This window comes from Artemia sp. Qi Xiang Cuo, chromosome 19 (assembly GCF_049724085.1).
Source record: "Artemia sp. Qi Xiang Cuo chromosome 19, ASM4972408v1, whole genome shotgun sequence".
NCBI classification, from domain to species: Eukaryota; Metazoa; Arthropoda; class Branchiopoda; order Anostraca; family Artemiidae; genus Artemia; species Artemia sp. Qi Xiang Cuo.
In genome coordinates, this window is record NC_142812.1 from 17,642,002 (window position 1) to 17,656,864 (window position 14,863).

The following is a 14,863-nucleotide window of genomic DNA, read 5'->3' on the forward strand; positions in this document are numbered from 1 at the left end:
GTCCTTCATAAAATTCATGTTCCATTCCAGCTGCTCATGGAAAATCCGCAAGTTGATGCAAATGAAATACGGATGTTGCTAGATATCTATCTTGCACAAATTTGCCATGCTCTGCGATGCGCAGAAAAAGCCAGTATACCTCTTAAACGTATACGTCGGGGTGTCACAAAACACTGGTCCAGTAATCCGAGCCTAGTTGAAGCTTGGAGAAAATCCAAATTTTGGTACCATTTGTGGCTCCAGTGCGACCGTCCTCGCTCTGGCTGGGTTTCTAACATTCTTCTTTCTACCATAAGAAAGTTTGCAAGAGAACTATGTATCCACATGAACCAGATAGTTGAAGAGACATCCCAGCAAGCTTCTCTGTCCCAACCTTCCTTCTGAAGAAATGTATCAAGATATCCTCCTAGTGCCTGAGTATGTACTTAAGTTATTTCTGATTCCGACCGGTCTTCATACTTTTCTGCTAATATATTCCTGCCAGATACCCCTCTACAGTCTGAATATGAAGATACGATTGACCAATACATGATCAGTTGTACTAAAGACAATTTTATTGTTTTAGTTGATTCTGTACTGCGAGCAATCAAACGCCTAAAGCGTAAGAAATCTTCTGGCATCGATAAAATAGGTACTCATCACATTTTACATGGAAGCGAGCATCTGATAAACCATAGTTCTCTTTTGATACAGATGATTGCTACACAAGGAAATTTACCGTCTTCTTTTCTAATCAGAGATCTTATCCCAATTCCATAGAAAGGTAAACTCGCTACCCAGTACTCCTCCTTCCGTCCTGTAACAGTGGCCGCCACCTACTCTAAGCCTTTTTAACTTCTGTTCATTGACTATCTGAACACGAAATGCTATGTTCCACTCTACCCATTGGGATTCCAGCCATTGCTTGGTTGTGCCCACGCGGTGTCGGTTGTCGCGAACGTATTGATCGATGCTGATACATCAGGTGAACCTCTCGTGTTGGCTGGGCATGATGTTCGTAAAGCGTTTGACTCTCTCATTCACGCCGCTATGCTACTCCATGCAGCAAAACGTGGAATGAGCCCCTCATATATCAGAGCCCTTCGAGACATGTATTATCGTCTTAAAGTTCGCCTAATACTTCACCCATTAGGTAAAGTCGACGGCTCTCAAGTGTACGCATCAACCCCTAATATTTTTGTCAATGTTGAAAAAGGTACCCGTCAAGGTGCTGTTTCTTCCCCTTTACTCTTCAATAATGTAGTTCTTGATGCACAGTCAGCTGTTTCCACATCATTCATCTTTGCCTGTCTTGATTTATCTCTCGTATGTTATGCAGACGACATTCTGTATGTGAGCCGCACTATCCAGCGCATAAGCGAGACTTTTGCAACGCTACAATCTGAGTATGCAAAACTAGGTCTTCAGTTCAATACTGAAAAGTCGGAAGTTGCATTCTTCAACTGGAAGCAAGCGTCACCAAGGGATATTCCTCTCGGAAATAGTAGGATTAAGCCAGTAGATCAAATCACCTACCTCGGTCTTCCCATTGGTTCGTCAGTAATTCACACGCGACAACTATTAATTGCTCACACTGAGCGTAAAGTTGGGTTATCATATGCTTCTTTTGTAACTAACAAGTTACGGTTCAACTGCCATCTTCTCTCGAAACTTTATAACTCTGTCGCTCTACCCCATTATCTGTACATATCGACGTTTTGGAAAATGCTCACAAATTCTGACAAGTCAAAAATTCATTCAGTTTTCTTCCGGTTCGCAAAATATCTTATATGTTTTCCCCCTTGGACGCGCAATTCTTATCTGATTAGAAAATTCAGCATTGCTGACCCCATTATAGCCGTGGAAAAGCAAATTCGTGCTTATAATTCCCGTTTAATGAAGTTGAATCATCTCTGGTCGTAATTATTAACCCATTAGTTAAGATGTATTTGTTGTGTTTTTTTTTTGTTTTTTTTTTTAAGTGTTTGTTTTTCGCGCTTAGTGTAATTAGTGTTTGGTTGGGTTTTTTTTTTTTGGTTTTTTACCAATTAAGGCTTGATGCAATGATGTTCATATTATTTATTTTTGTTCAGTATTTAGGAGCCTTAAAAAAGAAAGATGTCGCGTACCTACAGAGCAGTGTATAATTGTGTTTTTCTTTCTCGTTTTGTGTAATTTGTTCTAAGTGCTGATTTAGATCTTAGCTCCAGCGTTCGTCACTACAAACCACATGTATAACTCCTAAGCTTATGTGTATTGCTTTTTTTTTGTTTTGCTTATTGCTCCGTCGTTTCCTTTTTTGTATGACGGGTTTTCCAATAAGTAATAATAATAATAATAATATAAGTTTAAATCTTTATTTATTTAAAAAAAGACTTTCTATTTATCAAAATATTTTGTGTAACACATGAATATTTTACTATCCTCATGATGATTCAATGGTCAAACTTAAGGTATGATTGAGAGATAATTCATCAGTTGTACATCCACGATTCTCTCTTTTTGGAGGAGGGGAGGGTGTCAACATAAACAATGCTCTTTATGAAGCCGATATATTTTTAGAGGGAATTTTTCATATTAAGGGTATTGGCAAAATTCCTGCCAGTTACCGACCCTTTTTGGATAAATCAACGTTGCATACTGGGGTTATATTTGTATATTTTTTGTACAATTTACAATTGGTATTTCCTAAAACTCGCGTACCGAATGTAGCAGGTGATTACTTTAAATAACAAGGAGCAACGACCTGGCCCGATTTGGGGTTTACCAGAAGGCCTGATTTTAGCTTCAAGTGCAGGCCTCCTGAGCTTAGTAAGGGCTTGGATTCAATTGCAAGTGAGCTGCTTGCCATCTCATAATTCATTGGTCAAGTATGGGAAAGGAAGTTGAGGGTACTTGGCCTCTACAGGATTTACGACCCTTTTTAAAAGAATAAAAAGCTGCTGATAAGAGAATTTAATAATCTTAATATTCCTTTTTTTAAGGAAGAAGCTATACTTACATTCAGCCTGGATTAGACATTGATACTGTGTAATGTTGCACACAGGCCAAGGTCCAATGACTGAAATAGAAAGTAATATAATCATATAAATTATAATATATTTAATCTAGTACATAAAATATTAAATGTGATATATAATATAATACAATATAATATAAAATATGATTTATAATCGTGATTTTCTAGTAATTTTCTTGGGTTGTTTCCAAATTACGAAAATTTCATGGCAAACATATTCGTCAATGTTGTCACTTTCAATCGTCAAGATAAATATACAAATAATTAGTCAAATTCGATAATGCTTTTCATTTGAGAAAATTCAAATATAAGTAATTTCCTGCTTTCCAAAAACAACTAAACTTTCAAAAAAGCTGTACGCTCTTTGCCTGTTTGGTGTTTTATTTTTTAGCTATTTTTTGCCAATTGTATTGTCTCTCTTTTATAGTTTGGTTTTCCCTAATACCATTACAGTAGAACTGCTTATGGAAATCTTTCCCATTCAAACTTGGATCATCCATTATTTCTAATTATTAAAAAATATATGTTTATACAAGTTTCCGCTTAGCCAATTCAAATAATCAGATTTGCTTTTCACTGTCCTTGATAATTTCAGCTAACACGTGCCTAAATACTTATTCAAATTCATTTCAGGTTGAGGCACATTTGTTTTCCAATCATATATACATAACATACTAAGCATACCAATATCGGACAGAGAGACAAGCTTGTTTTGCACAGATAACTAAAGTAATAAATAACTAAACCTATGGAGGATTAATCAAAATAAGAAGAAAGAGAAAAAAGACATAATATTAATTACTCACTGCACCACAGCACACATCCCACCCGACGATAAACAAAACAGAAAAAAATTATTTTTCAACCAGCAATGGGACAACAAGAGGAAAATGAAGACCCGGGATCAGAATAAGAAGAAAGAGAAAAAATGAAGTAATATTAATTACTTATTACACCACAGCACACATCCCACCCGACTATAAACAAAAAAGAAATAAAAATCATTTTTTTCAACTTGCAATGGGACAACAAAATGCAAATGAAGACCCAAGGTCAAAATAAGAAGAAAGAAAAAAAAATGAAATAATATTAATTACTTATTACACCACAGCACACATCCCACCCGACTATAAACAAAAAAGAAAAAAAATCATTTTTTCAACCTGCAATGGGACAACAAGAGGAAACTGAAGACCCAAGATCAAAATAAGAAGAAAGAGAATTAATGAAATAATATTAATTACTTATTACACAACAGCACGTATTGCACCCGACTATAAACAAAAAAGAAAAAAAATCACAAAAAAGAAAAATGGGACAACAAGAGGAAAATGAAGACCCAAGTTCAAAATGAGAAGAAAGAGAAAAAATGAAATAATATAAATTACTTATTACACCACAGCACACATCCCACCTGACTATAAACAAAAAAGAAAAATAAATCATTTTTTTCAACCTGCAATTGGACAACAAGAGGAGAATGAAGACCCGAGATCAAAATAAGAAGAAAGAGAAAAAAATGAAATAATATTAATTACTTATTACACCACAGCACACATCCCACCCATATATAAACAAAAAAGAAAAAAAATCATTTTTTTAACCTGCAATGGGACAACAAGAGGAAAATGAAGACCCAAGATCAAAATAAGAAGAAAGAGAAAAAATGAAATAATATTAATTACTTATTACACCACAGCATACATCCCACCCGACTATAAAAATAAAAGAAAAAAATAATTTTTTTCAACCTGCAATGGGACAACAAGAGGAAAATAAAGACCCAAGAGCAAAATAAGAAGAAAGAGAAAAAATGAAATAATATGAATTACTTATTACAACACAGCACAAATCCCACTCGACTGTAAACAAAAAAAGAAAAAAAAATCATTTTTTTCAACCTGCAATGGGACAACAAGAGTAAACTGAAAACCCAAGATCAAAATAAGAAGAAAGAGAAAAAATGAAATAATATTAATAACTTATTGCACGACAGCACACATCCCACCCGACTATAAACTAAAAAGAAAAAAAAATCATTTTTTTTCAACCTGCAATGGGACAACAAGAGGAAAATGAAGACCCAAGATCAAAATAAGAAGAAAGAGAAAAAATGAAATAATATTAATTACTTATTACACGACAGCACACATCCCACCCGACTATAAACAAAAAAGAAAAAAAAATCATTTTTTTCAACCTGCAATGGGACAACAAGAGGAAAATGAAGACCCAAGATCAAAATAAGAAGAAAGAGAAAAAATGAAATAATATTAATTACTTATTACAGCACAGCACACATCCCACCCGACTATAAACAAAAAAGAAAAAAAAAATCATTTTTTTCAACCTGCAATGGGACAACAAGAGGAAAATAAAGACCCGGGAAAAGACCCCCAAAAAACCATCAAATTAATAATAATAGTAAATATAAAAATAGAATAACTATCATAAAGGAAGGACTTTAACTTATTTTTTTTAAATTCCTAAGGACAAATAAAAATCAGAAGGAGATTCGTATTGATACGAGTTCCACGCAGCAACCACACTATTTCTTAGAGAAAAACAGGACATCTCTGAAATCATCAGTAGCTGGCGTATTTTGCGTGTATTGCGATTTAGGTGCGAAGATGGTACAGTGATTGGGAACAGATCAAAAGAAAAGATATAGCTAGGCAGTGTCAGGAGATGGTGCCTACCTTTGAACAATAATAAATGAAATGTGACCGCCTTTTAAACAAGAAGAATGTTTAATGAAGAATATTAACTCTATGTAGAGGACTTATTTGGAAAATATGCTGTGGAAGGAGGAAAATTTTTAAGAATGGAAAACGCCGTATTCTGATCTCTTTGGAGTGGAATAAAATTGGATCTGAAAGAAATAAAATAAATAAGTGGATAGTAATTTAGGTAAGAAAGAACAAGAGCAAAATAAATAGAACACATAGCATCCAGAGGCAAAACGAATTTCAAACGGTGCATAATACCTATGTTCTTTCCAAGCTTCCCTTTCCCTTTCAATCTTAAACTATTGTCCCTTTCAATCTTAAACTATTAATATGTGGCTTCCAACTTAAATTTAAGTCAACCACTATACCTAGGTAACAAAAAATATCAACCCGTAATATCTCTGCTCTTGACATAGAAGACTTAATCAGCTTAAGACCTGGAAGGGCCAGTGGTGTACGTGAATATACTATAAATTTACTTTTTTTTCAATTATTCAAAGCTAGCCTATTTGCAGTAAACTATGCTACTAGTCTATCAAATGCAAGAGTTAAATTATGTCTTACACTATCCTCATCAACTCCAGAAACAGTACAGGCTGTGTCATCAGCGAACAGTGCGATCAGCCCCAGGTCCAAAATTTAAATACTAATATCATTAACATAAATTAGAAACAACAGAGGGCCTAGAATCTAACCTTAAGGTACCCCAACATTATTTGACTGATTTGAAAAGATTTTGCTTTCAACAGATTTCCTGTAATTCTTTTAAAAGCTGATGAGGAAGCTAATGAAGAATAGTGTGGAATTCTTAAGCTACAAAAATTGGACTGGCAGATACACTCTTTTAATCGCTAATATTACAGTAATGTTTATTATTAATGTTTGCGTTAATTTTGACTTACTCTATTTTTGATGTCGGAAAGCTCTCTATTATACATTGCAAATTTATTATTAACATTTTTCAATATCTTTAAACGAAAGCTACACCTTCTCAAGCCACTTGGTGCCGTATGTTTTAAATTATTTTTTGTTGATATTTATCCAAAATGATTTTTTCCATTTTGTTATTATTTGGCGTCCACTACTAATAAATACTGGACAACTCCACGTGGAAATCTCAAGATATTTATGATTGTGTAAGCTTACACTTAAACAATTCAAATTATCATATACCATTTTTCGCTATCCTTGGGACTTAAGGAAACCACTTTTTATAACTATTAATAAATTAAGAGCTAATCTTTCGCCATTGACAAGACATAGATGAAATACATTGAATAATGGATAGTCTGGGCGTGGCAACTCAAAATTCCATATGCTGCATGACCAAGTTTTTCAGCAGAGTAGAAGAATTGAAAAATTGTTTTCTTTTCACTATAAATAACAGCCAGTCATTTTAGAAGGGAGTTGTTTTTCGTTCATTTGAGGTGTGTTCCTGTATAAAACCAATATATTTTCTTTTTTAAATTGATTTTAGTCTGACTCTAGCGTATTCACATACTGATTTTTTGTGAGATCTCACCATTTTTTTTTTTAATATTAAGAAGCAAACTCTTATGTTACAGTAAGGAAATGGACTTATGTCGATACGAAATCGCATAGAGGCTGCTTGATGACATTGCATAGCAAATAGTAGAATCTCCATGACATTGAATTGTGGTCTTATTTCTGGGCCAAAGGAAATTTTTGTGTTATTTCTTCTGCAAATAGTTTAGAAAAAAATATTTTCCAGGAAACTTATATGGCATTTTTCTTAAATTGCTTAGGATATGCAGCAGGTACATTTCACATTTTTCTTGCTTCGTTGTTTTCTAACCTTAATGTCTTGGACTTTTCCAATTCTTAAACATTCCAGTTTCCATCCGTAGATAAAGTGTGTGACTATATTTTTTGCACAACTTATTACATATACTAAGATATATATTAAAAATAGCGGTAGTTTTAGCTATTTTAATTGAAAAAAAAAATTAAAACTATTCGAAAAATTCTAAAAGCAAATCCCCTGAGGGGATTAAAAGATTTAGACCAATCGGAACCGGCGACGTATTTAAAACTTGTGGGAAAAATATTGCCATACACTTTATATACGGAAGGAAACTTGAATGTTTTAGGATTGGAAAGATCAAAGATATTCAGTTTGGACAACCACGAAGCAAGAAAAGTGCAATTCTTAAGTAAGTTAGAGAAAATGTCATGTAAATATCCTGGAAAACGCTTTTTAACTAAACTATTGGAAAAGAAAACACAAAAATAGCCTCGACCCATAAATAAGATCACAATTCAATGTCATGAAGATTCTCCTATTCTTTATGAAACTTCGTGAAGTAATCCCTTTGCAATGTCGTTCAGACCTAAGTCTCTTTACCTACTTTGATGTATGGTTTTTATTGGTGAGATTTTCAAAGATTTGTGAGATCACACGATAAATCGGCATGTAGATTGACTGCAGTGAAGATCAAAATCTACGTTTTGAAAATCCTGGATTTAAATATGAATGCCTCGAATGAATGAAAAACATTTCCCTTTAAAAAATAACTGGCTGTTATGAATAGTAAAAAGAAAATAACTTTTCAGTTCTTTCACTCTGCTGAAAAACTTTGTTATGCAGCATAAAGAAGTCTGAATTGCCACACCCAGATTATCCATTATTCAATGTCTTTCATCTATGTCTTCTCAATGGCAAAAGTTTAGCTCGTAATCCCTTGAACGTTGCAAGTTAATCTCTTAAGGACAGTGAAAATAGAGTGCAATAATTTGAATTCTTTAAGTGAAAAGTTACACGACTGTATATATTTTGATAAATTTAGCTGTTTGGTAGTAGCAGTTGTCAGATAATAATGAAATAAAATAAACTAACTTCGGTTAAATATCAACAAAAAAACAGCTGAGAATACATGCCACCAAACTTCTAGGGAGGATGTAGCTTTTCTTTGAAGATTTAATTAATACGTAAACGTAATAATTAATTTGCAATTTATATTAGAGAGATTTCTGATATCAAAATAGCGTACGTTATAGATAACATTAAATGTAAAAATAAACATCAGTATAATATACCATTCTTCTATTCTAAAGACAATCAGGCAATCAGTACTAGTGTAGTTGACAAAATACTTGAGGTTCTATTATTAGCAACAGTACTTCAACTCACCAAACCAGATCCAAGGCCTGCATCCACAAGCATCCACCATTCTTGATATTCTGCAATCAATTAGGCAATCAGCAGTAGTGTAGTTCACAAAATACTTAAGCTTCTTTTCCGTCCTAAAATAGCAATTTCTTGCTGCCAGTTTGATATTACGATGCACCATGTCTCCATTTTTTATGACGGTTAGTTTTAAACCAACAAAAGTCTCTGTACCTGGCTCAACAGCAAATCCTGAGTAGCCAGGCTCAGGAAATTCTCTGGGGTCATGGACAAGCATCTGAAAAAATAATTCATCTGACAAAGAGTATTTCTATTTATTCCATCCTTCTATACAAGCAATAAAAACTCCCTAGACCAGTTATATTGAAACTCTATTGTCGGATATCAAAGGTTTTATTTAGTTTTAAGTTAATGTTTCTTTGGTTTTTCACACTATTAAGACCAAAAATTTTTTGGGACAGCACAATGTCTTCACATTATCAGGTTTTACAGCCTTTCTTAGATTATTTCAGAATTTTCACAATTTGATAACTCAAAATCTTTTCATTTCAAGAATCTTAACTTTTTTCAAAATTACAAAATTATTAAGCTTAATTTTAAATTTAAAATCTCAATCCTTATCAAACTATTTCAATTCTTAGACTTGTTTTTGAGAACTCAAAACCCCTTCTAGAAACATTTAATTTTCAATAATCTCCAATATTTCTACATTGTCACAATTCAAACTCTTTTAATTAAAATGTTTCCACAGCAACATGCCTTCATACTTTACAGAATTTGAAATTTTTAAATCCCGTAGTTTCTAACTTCCACCATTCGAACATTTAAAACAAGATTTAAAGATTTTTAAGAAATTTTTACACTTCTAAGAGACATAACTTTTATATTTTGACTACCTAGCTTCATCACCCTTTCAAGAATCTTAACCTTTTTGAAACTTCCACAATTCGTGGAATTAATTTCAATAATTTTACAATTCAAAACCTTCAAATTTCAAGAGTCTCGGCTATTTTTAATTTCCACAAGATGTGATAAATTATCACAGTTTGACAACTCAAAGCCTTCATATTTCAAGAATTTTATTATCAATTTCCATATTTTGGCTCCACAGTGCCCTCCCACTTTAAAAAAATCTCAACTTTTTTTAACTTAATTTTCGGACATAAGTTTCAGAAGTTTTCAATTCAAAGCCTTTAAATTGCAAGTATCATTACAGTTTTCATATTTTCACGCCTCTTTTTTTAATTTTTACATTCTGGTAGCACGAAGCCTTTCATGACCTAATTTTCACAATTTAGCAACTGTAAGTCACTCATAGACCTAATTTCCACAACTTGACAACACAAAAGTGATCAAATCTTAAAAAAATTACCAAATTTTCCATTTCACCTTTCTATGACTTATGATTCTTATATTCGGATATCACAATGCATTCGAACTTTCAAGAATTTTTGTGAAACTTCCGCAATTTGTAAGGCTAATTTTTATTTTTTACAAGTCAATGCCTAAAAATTTCAAAATGTCCGCTGCTTTTCATACACTTAGTTTCAAAGTTCAGAGCTATGGAAAAAACCAGATATTCTTGAAATTTGAAGGCCTTGAGCTGTCAAGGTATGAAAATTAATTGTAAGAATTGTGGGAACTTGAAAAGTCGAGGCTCTTGAAGGTGTGGAGGTACTCTGTTGTCAGAATATAAATGGAAAGTGTTACAAGTGTTAAAATATAGAGTTTGTTAAATTTCTTGAAATTTGAGTTTCTTGAAATTTAAATGCTTTTTATTTCAAATTTTGAATGTTAGGTCCAAGAGTTGTGAATTTTGAAAGTTGACAACTCTGAATTTCTTTGAGAATTCTACACAGAGTGGAGTCATTGTGCAGTAAAAATAAAAAAATAAATAGTGATAGACCAGTGAAAATACTAAAATTGTTAAAATTCTTGAAATTTCGAGACTCAGTTTAAAAAAATTTGAAAATTATATTTAGGAATTGAAGATGTTCGAAAAAATTTTTGAAAGTCTGAAGGCATGTAGTTTCCAAAATTTGAACATTGTGCTGCAAAAATATAAAATTATAAGTGTTCAAGGGGTGAAAATGTGTAATTTATTTGAATTCTCAAAATAGAAGGTCTATTGAGCTGTAAACTTTGAAACTATGTCTATGACTTTTGGGATTTCTTTTAAAAAAAACTGTAATTCTTAAAATTTTAAGGCATTGAGTTGCCAAAACATAAAAATTAGTTCAATGATTTTGAAAATTTCAAAGATGCTTGAAATACTGAAAGTTTGAACGCACCCTGACCTGTGGAATTTTGCGTAGAATAAGGTCTGAGATTCTTAAAATTCAAAGGCTTTGATCCGTCAAATTTAGAAAATTAATTCCAAGAATTGTGAAAAGTTTCAAAAGAGGTTAAGGTTCTTTAGTATTTCAAAACATTTAGTCGTCAAAATATAAATACTACAATTCTCAAAGTGTGAAATGTAAAAGCTTATCAAAATTATTTTAAATCTGGAGAATTTGAATTGATAAATTTTGAAAATTAGATCCAAGGATGGAGGTAAATTTTGAAAAAAAAGGCATGTCCTTAAACCTCGAAGACAATATGTTTTCTGAATATAAAGATTATGCCTTAGAAGTGTGAAAATGTAATGTTAAGACACTTCAGAAATTAGAAGACGTTGAGTTGTTAAGTTAGGAAAATCAGGTTAAAAATTTTGCACTTTTGAAAAAAGTTGGAATTCCATCAAATATGTTGGTATTGAGTAGCCAGAATGTAAAAATTTAAAGTAAAATTCTTGAAATATGAAGAATTTAAGTTGTCGAACTGTGAAAATAATGTCTATGATTTGAGGAATTTTGTAAAACCAGCTGGGATACCAAAAATTTGAAGATTTTGACATGTAAAATATAATAGTTAATTTTCAAAATCGTGAAAAATTTGAAAAAAGTTTCGAGTATTTTGATAGTCTGAAGGAACTACTCTGTCAGAATATAAATATTATAAGTTTTTGAAGCGTGAAATGCAAATTTTTTTGAGATTCTTTAAATGTGATGGCTTTGACCGTTTAAATTACAAAAATTAGATCTTGGAAGCATGCCATTTTCAAGAACTTAAGATTCCGCAAAGTATGATAGTATTGAGTTGTCGAAATTTATAAAAACATTAGAATTATGAATTTTGGAAATTATTAAAGATTCTTTAAAATTGAATGCTTTCAGATGTCAGATTGTAAAAATTAAGTCTGTGACTTGCAAAATTATGAAAAAACTTAGATTCTTGAAAGGCAAAGGTTTTGAGTTCTCAAAATGTCAAAATTAAGTCTAAGAATAGAAATAATTCGAAAAATGTTCAGAAAGCTCAAGTGTGAAGATACTGTTCTGTCTGAATACAAAGAAGTTATTAGTGTAAAACACAAAATTTGTCAAGATTTTTTACAGTTGAGGGCTATGAGTATTCAAAATACTGAAAATTAGATCTTAAAACAATGGAATGTTTAAAATAGTTGAAATTCCGTAAAAAGGGAAGGCATTTTGTTGTCAAAATACAATAACTAAAAATGCTGGAAGTGTGAATACGTGAAAGATTATTTAAATCAATGTAATTACAGCAGTAAGATGTGAAGTTGTAAAAGTTAGGTCCATAGCTTGTGGAATTTTAAAATAAAAATCGAGATTCTTGAAAAAACAGGAGTGCAGAGTTGTTAAATTGTCAAAATTAAGTCTCTGTCAACTGCGATAATATAAAATAAAGATTGTGAAACTCAAAAGTGTGGAGACAATGTGTAATTCAAATAAAATTCAAATAAAGTTTGAGAAGTGTTCATATCTGAAATTTGGATCAGAAGATGAAATTGAGGAATTCAACATTATTTTTTTAATACAGGGCGGGGTTTGATTTTTCATCTCCTTTGAACTGTCATGCAAAAATTGTGCAATTTTATCACATAAAGAGTCCAAGCACTACACTATCATCGGTAAATTGGAGAAGTTGGAAATTAAAATTAAGACTATTGTGGAAAATATACAGAACAATTTCAAAAAAGTCTACCTTCAATCTTCATTGAACACGCTGCAAAGTTGAGTTTTACTTGACTTATGCACCAAATACCTACCGGACGACGATATAACCTTTCGTAATCTTGTATTTATCAACGATTACATGCAGATTGGGTATAAGACTTTAGCAATATTAATAGGACATTAGTTACAACATTTCTAAGTAAAGACTGATAGGCTTCCCTATTTCCAAAGGATCAGAGACAGCTCTATTTGCAACTTTGGCAAGTTTCTTATGGATCTTGGGACCCTCTTTGGTACCAGAGAGCTCTTCAGAAATCTTTTTGAATATAGCGTCATTTGACGTGTTTTCTTTTAATCTTTCACCTTTGTGCTTTTCCGGAGAAGCCTTCCGCTTTGTTTAATGGATTTTTATGAGACTCCGAGAGCAAGATTTTTCGTTCCTAGAACTAATTTCAGGGCTCCGAGAGCCGTATCGAGCACGAGTTGGAAACTCTGGGCTCCGAGAGCAATTTGTTGATCACTATCACTCTCACTTGAGAGTATTCTGCGACGCGAGTGAGCTTTATATTGCCTTCCACGCCTCTCACGATCATAATCCTCATCAACTAAATTGTCCAATAATCCAATCACTATCTCACTATCACTCATTATTTAATTTGGTCTCAATCAAAGCGAAAGCTAACGTCAACTGGTGTTGTTTTGGTCAACCAAGGCGATTGCTAAGGCGGGGCTAAGGCACTCCTCTTGGAGTAGATTACCCTGTTGAATTTGTTGAAAGCTAAGTGAAATGAAAATTGATTTGAGTTTGAGTTGCAATGAAAAAATAATTCATGAGATAAAATTGACTACCTTGAAGCCACTGAAATAAGATGAAGGAATAAGATAGTCGTCTAGTTTAGCATCCAATTGAATTGTCAGTCTCAAGTTACAACATTTCTAAGTAAAGACTGAATACCTTACAATGAAATTTAATACCTTGTTGAATTTGTTGAAAGCTAAGTGAAATGAAAATTGATTTGAGTTTGAGTTGCAATGAAAAAATAATTCATGAGATAAAATTGAATACCTTGAAGCCACTGAAATAAGATGAAGGAATAAGATAGTCGTTTAGTTTAGCATCCAATTGAATTGTCAGTCTCAAGTTACAACATTTCTAAGTAAAGACTGAATACCTTACGATGAAATTTAATACCTTGTTGAATTTGTTGAAAGCTAAGTGAAATGAAAATTGATTTGAGTTTGAGTTGCAATGAAAAAATAATTCATGAGATAAAATTGAATACCTTGAAGCCACTGAAATAAGATGAAGGAATAAGATAGTCGTCTAGTTTAGCATCCAATAGAATTGTCAGTCCCAAGTAGGTGCCACCTGACGTCCTCAGTGGCACAAATGGAGATCTAGAATATATAGAAAATATATTAATAAAACATGAGAAAGGGTTTTCGATTATAAGGTATACGAAGTCCACCTACCTTAAAAATAAATTAGTTCACACTAAAATTATCTGTGCTAACTTGTGCCTTGTGCTAAAATCCATATAAATATCATCACAAAATATTCAGTATTGATTTACTTTCAAAAATTGTTTTAGGTAAAGGATGAATATTTTAATCTTTAATATGCCTTACACATGTTTTTAAGCTAATCAATCTACTACATCCTTAGATATTTGGACAAAAAGACTATTTAAGAAAATCAGAATCCAAAAACTCTTATCTTTCTGCTCAGAACAGTTTTTCAGAAATTCTGCTCAGGTTTTGTGACTTTGGTGAGCATTATTAGCAAGAACTGATCCTCCGTTCATGTTCTGTTAAACGGGAAAATTAATATTTAAGCACTTTTAGCTAATATCAGTAAACTCTAAAATCTAGACACAGTTTTTAAGCAACAAAAATAATATCTGTACAGGATGATCTAAGACCAAAGCAGTTTTGAAAACACGAAGCTGAACGAGGCAGGTGCTCTCCTAAA

The 14,863-nt window shown here is 32.4% G+C and overlaps 1 protein-coding gene across 1 annotated transcript in view; it reads right to left on the minus strand.

Moving 5' to 3' along the window:
- Positions 1-14,863, minus strand: part of LOC148940563 (uncharacterized) — a 101,421-nt gene that overhangs the window by 17,251 nt on the left and 69,307 nt on the right. The window contains exons 7-9 of the mRNA XM_089105017.1: positions 14,175-14,289; positions 8,879-9,152; positions 2,981-3,040 (exon numbers count right to left, since the gene is read on the minus strand). Of these exons, the coding sequence (XP_088961143.1) occupies positions 2,981-3,040; positions 8,879-9,152; positions 14,175-14,289 (449 nt within the window). The remainder of the gene's footprint in view (positions 1-2,980; positions 3,041-8,878; positions 9,153-14,174; positions 14,290-14,863) is intronic.